Source organism: Chroicocephalus ridibundus, chromosome 10, assembly GCF_963924245.1.
Source record: "Chroicocephalus ridibundus chromosome 10, bChrRid1.1, whole genome shotgun sequence".
Taxonomy (NCBI): domain Eukaryota; kingdom Metazoa; phylum Chordata; class Aves; order Charadriiformes; family Laridae; genus Chroicocephalus; species Chroicocephalus ridibundus.
In genome coordinates, this window is record NC_086293.1 from 2060806 (window position 1) to 2073126 (window position 12321).

The 12321-nt window shown below is 39.2% G+C and overlaps 1 protein-coding gene across 1 annotated transcript in view; it reads left to right on the top strand.

Moving 5' to 3' along the window:
* The window catches only part of NUP210 (nucleoporin 210), a 68497-nt gene that overhangs the window by 21548 nt on the left and 34628 nt on the right, over positions 1 to 12321 (top strand). Inside the window, exons 8-14 of the mRNA XM_063348126.1 lie at positions 174 to 242; positions 560 to 666; positions 1759 to 1899; positions 3115 to 3252; positions 6825 to 6980; positions 9968 to 10166; positions 11374 to 11519. Coding sequence (XP_063204196.1) covers positions 174 to 242; positions 560 to 666; positions 1759 to 1899; positions 3115 to 3252; positions 6825 to 6980; positions 9968 to 10166; positions 11374 to 11519 — 956 coding nt within the window. The remainder of the gene's footprint in view (positions 1 to 173; positions 243 to 559; positions 667 to 1758; positions 1900 to 3114; positions 3253 to 6824; positions 6981 to 9967; positions 10167 to 11373; positions 11520 to 12321) is intronic.

The window sequence follows — 12321 nt, forward strand, 5'->3', positions numbered from 1 at the left end:
TCTAGTGGAATCTCTCTAAAATGCTCACTGTCTCTCAGGGTAGTGGGAATAATGTTTATTTTCAGTGTACAAGTAGCTTTAAATATCGAAGGAGGCACAAAGGAGCCCCAGGAACATGCTGATCTTTACTTGACTTCTGTCAAAACTTTTCCATTCCTTTACTGAGACTTCAGGTATTCGCATGCAAGGGGTTTCCAGGCTCCCAAACAGCACTATCTATGTTGTAAATCCTGGGTATTTAGGTTGGTACTGGCTGCAGTTGTCCTGATTGCTTAATGTAATTTCTTGCCTTGCTTTTGTGTTGGCGTTTTTCTGTGTTTATATACATGCTGCCATTTCTCATATTACTTTTCATAGAAAAGTACTTTTATTCATAAAAGTAGCTCAATGTGAAATAAGTTTAGGAGTAAATACTTATTTATTTTCTTTCCTCTCTGTATTCAGCAGCTTAAAGCAATGAATGTGCATCTTCAGGGTGTGGGCACCAGAAGCAAAATGCTTATATCTGTTACAAAAAGAGACTGTTGGTCTGTGCTGTTCAATATTTCCTGTTTTGTAGGATTTACAGTTCATCCAGGTGACAGATGGGTCCTAGAAACAGGCAGACTTTATGAAATTACAATTGAAGTGTATGATAAATCAAGCAATAAGGTGTATTTATCTGATGTAAGTTGAAACGTTGATATCCTTCTGAGTGTCTGTCTCCTAAATCCTGGCTTTCTTAGAAATTAGTTGAGCAGTTTCTTATTTACCTTGAGTTAAGGCATTTCAAAGCATGTTGTTTCTTGCCTCTTCCTTTTTTCCCTTTGTTTTGTTGGTTTTATTTTATTTTAAAAATAAAACACTCTGGGTAATTCATGTGAAAGTGCCCATTGGAGTCTAAATCTTGTAGAAAAAAAGGGGAAGAAATTGGAGAAAGCACTTCAAACATGTAGCGTAGGCATCACACTAGAAACTGCAAACTGGTGTAGCTGCTGGAGAGCAGTACTAGTACGGTACTCCATCTCGTCAGTCCCTCCCAAATATAATATTGTCGTGTCTAGAGGCAATCTTTCCTGTTAAAGAATGGGGTGTAAGGTAGGCTGATAACACTCTTGGGGAGCTGCCTCTTTCCTTTCAGTAAATTATGGGAAAAGCTTAAATTGTTAGCTAGCACTAAAACATTTCACTGTTTGGTAGTTAAATAAGATGAATTCTAGGTACAAGGTACCAAATATACATTGCTCTTAATAAAGAAAACAAAATTTAAATAGTTCATTTGCAAGCAGAAAAACAATCTTAAATTATTGCCTTTCAGAACATCAAATTTATGTGAATGTTGTTTTATTTGCACTCATTTTCTTCCTGAGATATAGATCTTGAGTTTCAGCTAGATCTCAGAAATGTGCTATTGGGGCAGTGTATTTACGCGTTCTTCCCCTTTTGTGTTTAAGAATGACAAAATTAAGAAATTACTGTAAAATATGAACTATTTAGTGGTATAAATAGCAGTACTTTTCATGTTAAATTACATGTAGCTGGAATGTTTAAAACGTAAATATTTCCTGTAGAGTTAATGCTGTGTCTAAAAGATATAATCCTGTTGAAAGACTGAAACTTTGTAGAGAAAAATTCTTACTCGGGTTCAGATAAGTTTCTCTGAACTATGTTATTAAACAATTGTTTTTTCATTGATGTGTTGCTAGTATGTCTATGGCTGTCTATACAGCATTAATGTCAGCTACCTGTGGCAATATCTCTCTAATGTTCTGGTTTTAGAATATCCGAATTAATACAAAGCTGTCCGAAGAATATTTTGAGGTGCAGAAGTCATCTCTGAATGGATCATATCATTACGTGAAAGCAATAAAGAAGGGTCAGACCATTATTGATGCTGCGCTGACATCAGTAGTAGATCAGGTATGGTTTTGTAATGACTCTTCTGCTTTGCTGGTAGGCTTAAAAATAATTTACTTGAGCAGTAGTGGCCTAATAGTGACATAGTAAAAGGAAACCTAAGAATTACATGGGTCTAAGCCTTATTTGTTTGAACAGATTAAGAACCCAATTCTAAAATCCTACGTCAGGAACACTGTCAATTAAGTCAACAGAGGATTTGCTTAAATAAAGACTAGGATTTTGTTAGCGAGTGTGTGGCAAACACCTGTTAAACTAGTGCTGCACAGCACTGATTATTTTTTTTGTGGCAGATGCTTATGTGGGCACATATTGTTTCCTTGTGCTGGTGCAAAGGTCCTCTCACATTCTCTGAGTGAATTTTACAATTTATTGTGGTAGGATCATCAGTGTCATACCCTGGCCTTGTTCTGCATTCAGTTACATTTGGAAAGTTTTCTATCATTTGGTAAGTGATGTTAAATGCTGGAATGAAAATCTGCCAAATGTTTCAGCCTGTGAAGTTCTTCACATTAATATTCATTAACTTTCTGCTAGTTGGGTAGGCTGCTGAATGTATGGCTAACTAGGGCACGTGGTGTGAAAGTGATTTGCTTTGGCTTGAAACTTGGAAAAATTCAACACTTCAACCCATTTGCTGTAAAATCGTTTTAGTGATTCCTTGGGTAGGATTTAGTCGGTACTTGTATATGATAAGCCATGCTCATTCTCTGTGTCAGAGAGGTACTCTTGAATGAAATGAGGTCTGCTGAGAGCTGTTAAAAGTTTTCCTTCAGAACACCAGTAAGAGACAATATGTCGTGCCCAGAGGGTTATGGCATTACAATTGCAACAAAGTTGTAAAGGCTAGTATTTTGGGATGGGTTGAAGAATGGGGCTTTTAGGCTGAGTTTTGTCTTCACCTGCTGCAGAGTGGAATGAGCAAAGAGTAAACGCAGGTGTGGAGTTACTGAATTAGTTCTCCAGACGAGGTCTGAAAACTAGAAGTTGGGCAGCTGTATCTCCATGGTCATACTACTCATTTAATACAATAGCACACTTTGCTGCGATGAGCTGACTCTTTGCTCACAAGTAATACTGTTCGTAAACGACCCTAAATAGTTGCTTTCCTTTCTCTCTGAGATGTTTTCAACCACTTGCCTAGATATAAACGACTAAACATTAATTCTAGGAAGCACTGTGGTGCCATCTATAATACTGTGCTGTTGCTTTTTGTAGGATGGAGGTGTTCATACATTACCAGTTCCAGTGCGAAACCAGCAAGATGTTGAAATATATGTTCCCATAGTTCTTTCACCCAGCATTTTGACGTTTCCGTGGCAGCCAAAAGCAGGAGTCTACCAGTACACCATACAGGTATGCCAAAGTAGTATCTAAACATGGGAAGAGTTGCTCAAGCAGGCACAGTGAGGCCTGTAACCACTTATATAGAGGTTAATTTGGATACTTCAGGCACGGTGATATCCAAAACTTTATTTGGAAGAATTTCTCTGGATGTTAGTTGTAGGAATTAATGTGTAGTTTAAAAAAAGCACACAAGAAACCAACAAACATAAAAACTCCACTGACTTTTACCTCTTGTTTTTAATTCGCTTCCTCTCTCCCTCACGCGTGCACCACATACATAGGCACAGAGCGGTTTGGAATTTCAGAAAACATCCTAGGTACAAAACTTCATATTAATAATTAGAGGCTACCATTTACTGTAAAGGGATGGATTTACGGGAGCATGAATTGGAGTGTGAAGTGGCTGCAAAAAGGGCATGACAAGATTAATCATCAACCTTCCACATCAGTATCCTTCACTCACCACACATCTCATGCTTCTAATAAAGGTTATAGGGAGGCAAAGGCCACAGTTTCATTTACAGTACGCCCTTCTAAAGGGACCTTTTGCTTACGTTTCCTGCGTGTATCTTTGCTCCCATGCTGCCAATCCTTCCATATACTTCATGAAGCAAACGGCTTGTCTTCCAGTACCCAGAGTATGGTCTAACTGGAGAAGAGAACGTTGTGCTTCCCCAGCCCCGACTCTTATCCCAATATAACGATACCCACGTCTTGCACTCACGTGTCTTGTGTGTAGTTCTTACCGCTCCCTTTTAGCATGAAGTAGTGCTGAGTTTTGGGTCTGTCTTCAAGTAAACACTACACCAAAAGAGCCTGCGGGACCCATGGTGTCTGAAGTAAACAAATCAATCTCATAGGGACAAAATTGCGTTCTCTGGTGTAAATATGAACTTAGTGCCATTGAGTTTAGCACTGTCGTAAGTACTCTTTAATTTCTATGGAATTAGAGTTTAGTTTAGTTCATGCTATACCCAACCACACCAGCAGAGTGTGGTAAAAATTCTTAGTACAAATATACATTTTCATTACTTGATCATAACTTCTGCTAAAGTTTTCCCAGTAAGGGAAAGTAAATGTTTTCCTGTTTCCCACCTCTTTTACAGTTCTATTCTTGTCTCACCTTGTCTTGCATATATCATCAAATATCTCACTAGAGAATGTTCCTTTGTGTTGCTCCAATAATTGCATCAGTACTTTCACGTGTGATTTTTTTTTTTTCATTAAATACATAAAAACTTCTTTTCTCCCAACATTTAAATTAGTTTGCATTTACATTTTCCCAATCTGCCCACTCCATAATACTAGTGGTTGTTTACAATAGCACACAGCTTGACTGTTGTTCCTGCCTGTAGATTACTGTTTGCTTCCTACTCGATAGTGTTTGACTCAGGCTATTTTGAATTAGTGAATAGACTTTTTCTGAAAATAGGTTGAAAGGGATTTTTGGATGTAGACAAATTCTGTTTATAGCTAAAGTAACTCCTTCCAGATGGTATCAGAATGACTTTTAGGTTTTACTTTGTCAGCTGTCGGGTTTTTTTGTTGATTGCTTTGTTTGTATTTGTGCTAATAAGATGGCTTCTGTTGCAAGTAAAAAAAGAAAAAATAAAAATGATGTTTCCTTCCTTCCTTCCATGCATTAGAGAAGTGAAGTGCCATTTTTGTGTGTCTAGTTTGTGTGGCAAGGAGATGTGACTCCATGGAATTGTTAAGAATTGGGTATTTCTGCTTTTACGTTTTCTGCTCATTTCCCTGTTTTAATTGAAAGTATCTTTGGAAAACATTCTGAACTTTTACGTTTTTTAAATGTTTCTCACCACATTCCATGCATCTCCTTCTGTCAGACACTGTTACCTATTTATCCATTTGTCTTTGTCCGGCGCTCTTTCCGTAATCAGGTTGGGCACATGCTCGTGGGAAGGGAGAAGGGAAATGACTGTCCTTCTGATTATTTTTTTTTTTCTGGTAAAAGTTATTGGCTAAGCTGCTGCATAATTTAGATTTGTTTATTTTCCACACTGTCCTTCCAGACAAGATTAATCGTCTTGTCCATTTTTAGTTTAATTATGAAACGGGTTAGAGAAAATGCCAAGGAAGCTAAAGAAATGAAAACAATACACATAAACAAAAATTTGCTCTGATGTTCACCCTTGATTTACTGTGATTAAACTTTGAAATTTATTTTAGAGTGTGAACGTCTTTTTTCTTTTTTTAAACTTGCTTTTAAAATGCATTATATTCAGTACACCTTTCTGCACAGTGTTTGTCTCAACAGACACTTCCTATAGCTCACAATAATGATGTTTAAAACCTGTGCGTTTTACAGCATTGTAATGACAGTGTTTCTTCAGTAACTAGTCGTACACATCTAGGAGGACAACGCTCTACTTGTGCTGGCAAAAAGGTTTTTGGCCCTTCACTTTATAAAATGTGAGCCTGGAGCAGGGATAACCCTGTCTGGCTGCCAGGTGCTCATATGGTGGGGATAATGATTTGTTGCTATTGATCTGGACCATAATATCTAGTTACTTAACTAGTTCTTACCCTTCTGTATCATAGAATCATAGGGTTGGAAGGGACCTCTGGAGATCATCCAGAATAGATGATAGAATAGAACAGATAGGTAGAATAGTAGAATAATTCCACTCACTTAAGCTCTTCTAATCATGAAACAACCCTTCAAATGCCGGGAGCTCTAGGAGAAGAGTGGAGATTTCTTTTTTTGTTGATTTGGGGTTTTTTATGGGAATCTGCATGATACACCTGGGTTTACAAGTTTGGCAGTTACTGACTCCTTCCTTGCAAAGCCCTAGTGGGAGTGTAGCTTGTACACTGAGCAGACCCTCGCAGCGCTTGTGGCAAGAGCGGGCAGTTTCCGTCTGTGCCTGTCCCTCATTCCACGACTGATCAGTTGCTGCAGCAGCACGTTTGTTGAATAGCTGAAGGTAGACGTGCTGATTTTCAGCATTAAAAAAGTAATGCTAAGAAGAGATTGACTTTTTTTCCTTTTTCTTTTTTCCCTCTTTCCTTATTCCCTCTCTGCCTCCCACTTTCTTTTTTCTTCCCTTTAGATCCCTTAACAATTCCCATTGAAAGAAGGTAGTAGGTACAGAGCGTCATGTTAGCAGCTCTGAGACCCAAAATCGGCACTTCTGCTGTCAGCAGCAGAGAAACAGTGGGAGTTTTCAGAAGGACAATAATCCCACGTGCCAGGCCTCTGGTGTGCCCATTTGTGCAATGCTCTGCTAAGCGCTAGCAATCACTGGGACTTGTGAGCATCAGACTTCTGCTGCTGGGAGAGAGATATTTGGGTTAGCAAGCGCTGGTGAGCACATAGGATATGTGCATGAAGAAAGCTGAAATTAAAATGGATGAAGGGTGGTAATCTTGTCTCTCACTTGACCTTGTGTATTTGAAAGTTCTGAGGTGTTATTTTATTTGTATTTCCTCATAATAGCATTGTTGTTGCTCAGCAAGTCCCTGGGTTTCATGCAAAATATTCAAAGGCTTGACAGCTAAGAAAAGTGAGAACCATATACTTTATAAAATATATGAAAGATTTTCTCTCTGTATTCTAGGCTCATGGTGGAAGTGGAAATTTCAGCTGGTCCTATTCTAACCGGGCAGTTGCTACGGTGACAGTCAAAGGAGTAATGACAACTGGAAGTGATATTGGCGTCAGTGTCATTCAGGCAATTGATGTTCAGAATCCGTTGCATTACGGAGAAATGAAGGTAAAACTCTTATTTTCCCTGATCAGTCTTGAATATAGCTCCTGGAAACAAGGGACATGCTGAGAATGCCATAGGCATGCCCGTTTCTAAAATGTTGCCAAGAGATTTCCCTGCCTGCCCTGTGGCAGGTTACATGATCCCTTTCAGAGTTTGTGGTTCTGGGGATTCAAGCTCTTTGCACTGCATTAACTTTAGTCCCATTTTTGTCCCTTCCTGGTTTCCTTGGCAAGTCTTTTTCCTTGTTGAAAGTTTTGAGTGCAAGAAGGAAATAGTAATTTACTACTGGCCTAGCCATCTAAGCAGACAAACCAAACTAAAAATGCTTTGGTAGGGTAAGAGGTGGGTATTTTCACTCGATACAAAATGATGACAGGTATCATCAAGATGTGCAAGGAAATTCCTGCCTGGAGAAGTGGCTGAAATGCTATACAGTGCCACAGAATGAATCTGGAGACCAAAGTAATCTCTTAGGAAAATTAGGAGAAAAGGGGAATGAAAAATACACCTCCCAAGAGGGATTTTGTGGTCTCTGTGCCAGTCGTTCTTAGGATTTGGTGAGGGTGATCAGCGTGTGGTGTGGAGTGAAGAAAATACAGGAACATTGTATGTAATAGCCCCACAGGAAAGAGTGTGCAAAGGTCGGTGAAGAAGCTTGTCTGGTTAGCACCAAATCTGCAACGTTAAGTATTTTTCTCTGTAGTGTTACTGATTTGGAAGTATCTCCTTGTGTCCTTCAGACACAAATAATTTTCCTTGATGAAACTGTGTCAGTGCTTACTCTCTCTGTCAAGCTCTTAAGAACTGCCAGACCTTAAGAACAGAAGAGAAACTAAAATTACTGCTGTGTTGTATATTCACTATTGTGAAATAGTACTACTCTGCGACTTTCACAAAATCAAGCATTTTAATATATGCTTCAACTCTGTGCCTTGTGCAAAGAGTGCAGCATCGGAATGGAAACTTGACAGAGAGAGAGGAAATTTGCTCCTGATGTCAGAGAAACTAAGAGAGAGTGTACTGAACACTGGTCTGCGATCCAGAGGCTGTGTTTGTCTCGCTGCGTGGTCGTAGATGAAATGGGTTTATGCCAAGCGGATACTATTGAGGCTGGCAAACACGCTCCCTCTGGCAAAGGCTTTATAAAGGTGATGGTCTTTGTTTCTGAGGGAGCGTAGAAGTTTATTTAGGAAGCGCGTCTTGCAAGCCCTAGGGCAGTGCACCTTCTTTCCAGGATACGTGCCTGAGATTTAGCAACTGGTGGGGAGCAAGCTGATTGCATCAAATATACGTACATTAGTTATACAAAATACCTCATAGTTTTTAAGCATTCCTGTGTGCAGCGCTGCTGTAATTGTACTGCACTCCTGTTGCACCAAAGTCCCTTTTGACAAAAGTGTTTAAAGTGTTTGGTCAGGATTGCGAAGTCTGTCCCATAATGAAGAGAGAGCATGTAAACAGATCTCCTTCCTCTCTCTTTATTTTATTTTAACCTTTTTTTTTTTAGTATGTATACTTTGGGAAAGATCTTTCTAACCAAGTTTTACTTGGAACAACTGCATCTACTAATGCTGGGTTTTTTGAAAGGCAAATTAGCTTAGGTTTTGTGCTCAGATTATTTATGTCAAAATGTATTTGAGAAAGGTAGTAAACTTTGTGCTTGAAATAATGACACAAATTAAAATTTGTGCAGAACTTAGTTTACAGACTTGCTCTGAAATTACCCTCTGGACAGCCCAGGCTGCTGCTTTTTAGCAGTGTGACACTTACCAGCGGGAGACACAGGAATGAAGACTTCCAGTTAAAACTTCTTATCCTCAAAAATAAGTCAAAGCCTGAAGACAGAAAAAATACTTCTGTCCATGTGAGCTTTCAGAGCAGTGTATTGCACAATCTGAATAGGTTATTTTTGAATGCCTTTGTGCTTGTGTTAGGAATTGCATTCTTCGTAGGGTAATTCTGAAGAGCTCTATTTACTGACCTCAGTGAGCAAGTTTGAGGAATAGTTAACTATGTTCCGCAAGTATTACGGTTTTAACTCTGTGCCATATGGTTCAATATTCCACCCTGAAGCCATTTGCAGATGGTTAGCAAGTTAAGATATTGCAAATGGAAAGCTTTGATTGTAGTGATTGTTACAAAATATGCAGCATATATGCAGCAAAATACGTAGATTCTTTAACATTAATGGAAAAAGTAGCAAATCAGAATAACAAATAATCCAGTTAAGGCTTCTTCGTCAACATACCACCTATAATAGCACGGCAGATCTATTTCTGGCAGTCTTATTTTTGAAAGTAATCCTTTTGATTTCAAAAATGTCTCTCACGTAAAGATTACTTGTTGAAGCAGAAGGTTGTTAGATTAGTAGATACTTGTTCACTTATTTTAGATTTCTGATATATTACTGTGGGGGAAATGTTGCGCCCTGGACACCTTTTAAAAATGTTTTGCCAACAGAAATGCAAGAAAGGAAAAACAGCCATTGGGGAAATGTTTGGGCCATTAGTTCCTTGAACTTCTATATACCTGCTGCTGTGAGCCATGGAGGCTGGGGAGCTTTGCAGGCTGTGGCAGGTCTGGCTCAAGTATTTACACTGTGACAGTCAAGTTTGGATGCTAAATCTGTCCCAGTTGGTGCTAGTACCTCCTGGAGATATCGTGCAACTTAGTCCACACTTTAAAATCAACAAGGCAGAAGAGAGAATTACAGAAGTATCAGTAAAACAACTGCCAAATTAATGTGTACTTGGACTTCTGTTACGCGAAAAGAGCACTAAAACAGTAGCAAGTTTTTCCTGGCCTTTTCTGATGCCCTTCTGTGGCAGGTAAGCACAAAAGCAATGTTGAATCTGAGAAGAATTGTTTCCAGCTGTGAGAGGGCTAATTAAAATAAGGAGAGTATATTGAAGTCTTTTTTTCGTTTTTCTGGTACCGTTTTGTGGAGTTGTGTTCCTACATCTCTATCCTGTGGTTTTTTCCTCCTTCAGGTGTACGTAACTGAACCTAGTGGGATGGAGTTCACACCATGTCAAGTCGAAGCACGTGTTGGCCAAATATTGGAGCTGCCCTTGAGGATTAACGGCCTAACAAATGTTGAAACAGGCGAGACGGTCCCACTGAGTGACTGCTCACACTTTGATCTAGTTGTGGAAGTAGAAAACCGTGGTGTGTTCAGACCACTTCAAGGTGATTTGACTCCCTCCCTGTTTTGAAAGTTAAATTAAGATGTTACTAAGTCACACATCCCCTTTAAATCATTGTGTACAGTATTGCCAGAGAGGTGCTTAACTTCAGAGGTAGGGATCAGAGTAGTTTTATTTTGAGGATGTATTTATTTTTTATGCGGACTCTGAAAGCATTATGACAATTATTTGGTTGGATAATGTGTAGTCTCTTGTATGTTTTTCTATTGATTTAGTATTTTTAACATACTTCTGTAAGAAAGCTGATGGATTTCCTCATAAGTGGAGTCCACATATATTGTGTTTTGAGGTATCATTGTAAGACTTACAAGAACACGAAGATTAATAACTGCTTTGCCTGAATTGTCCGGCAGTACTTTCGGTTCTGTAGAGACATCATTCATTGTTTGCTCACAAGGAGCTAAGACGATCAGCTGCTTAAATTTTGCCAAAGCTCTCTCCTTGTTAAGCTCATGGCTTTAAGAAATGCCTCTTGTCGGGTTTATTAAGAGTGTGGAGTATGCATGTTATTTTCAAAGATGGCCATTAATGTTGCTGGGCGAAGTGGACATCGAGCAACATGCGTGTTCCTGTGTCTACTGTATTCAGTGTGTTGTTCAGATTTTTTCCAAGCATCTCTTGTATGGAAGCTCTTTCCTGTGCCAGTAAAACTAGTCTGCATTCTGCCATCTGTTTGCCTGAGAGGCAGCTATTTTAAATGTCACTATGTAGTATGCTGTTGTACTGTTTGTTTCAAAAAAAGAAAAAATAAACCCCTCCCAAGCCCCAAAATGTCCTCTAAGTAAGCAGAGAAATTTCATGAAAATACCCTACCTTCAGCTAGAGAAATGATGTATTGCCTATGGTTCAAGTTGTTCTGTGCAGGAAAGCGCGTCTAAGTAGTGTGACTTAATTGTGCTTAATTACAAGCCAGTCTCATTTTAGAACCGCAAGATGAAAACATGCAGCAAGAGATAGAAGTTATTTTAGTTTGTACCAGAGTAAAGACTCACGCCCTCTTCAGGGTGGTGTGAAAATAAAGAAGTTTGTGAGACATGGATACTTCGGCAAGTGTTGGGTTTGCGATGAAAGACAACAGTGAACATTTTTGCCCATTTGGTTGGAGAGCACATCTCTGCTTACTTCTGGTGGAAATGCCTGGGCATTTCTCTCCAAATATGTATTCATATATTTTTTAATTTATCTGACAGGAAGGCTTAAGCCAACTGCTGATTTTTGTAGTGGAGTCAGAGTGAAAGCTGAAACTCAAGGATACACAACACTTGTTGTTAGTTACACCCATGGTCACGTCCACCTCAGTGCTAGCATCACCATTGCTGCTTATCTGCCATTAAAAGTAAGTCTGTTTTCGCTGTTTTAAAAAAAGGTGGGTGGTTGATTCACAGGAAGAAAATTCTATGGGCTGTTCTGGGGAATCGTGTTTTAACCCTTTCTCTGTGGAGTAGAGTTTGCCTACATGGAGATTGCAAGGCAACTACAGAGGGAGAGAGTAATGCAATAACGAACTAACAGATATTTGCAATTTCTGAAGTGGAAAGTGAATTGGAGATCCTTGCCCGTTTTTCAGCCTTTTGACAAAAGAGTCACGATTGCGGTCAGCTGAAGAAATATGTAGGACAGTTAAAGGAGTCAACCTTCATACAAATGAGGGTGTATATCTTGTTTTGCACAGCACACCTGAATTAGTGAATTACTTTTCAGCAGGCTCTAGATGGGTTGAAATTTACATGAGACTTAGTTTGTTTCTTGACTGTCCATTTTACTTGATTAAAAATTGGCTTAATAAGGTAATAAGGGGGCAGTCACATTTCTGTGTCGGTAGTGGCAACGAAAGTAGACCTAGCTTACGATATCTACTTTCATGGTATATAAACCGATTTTTGCAAGAAGGCAATGCTGACTTGCCTCTGTGGCAGTGAAAACCTATGCTTTTTCCCTACAAATGGGGGAAACATATTTCAGTGTTGGACAGTTCACTAAAGAAAACGAGGGAAGAACCTGAGTCTCCAGGGTCAATATGTGGAGATCGGAAACAGTATGCTTATGTTACCTTCATCTTCAGACATCTCGCACTGAAGCTGTAAAGCTGAAGTCTAATACATTTCACCAGAGCTTTATTCCCCAAGTCTTGAACAAAA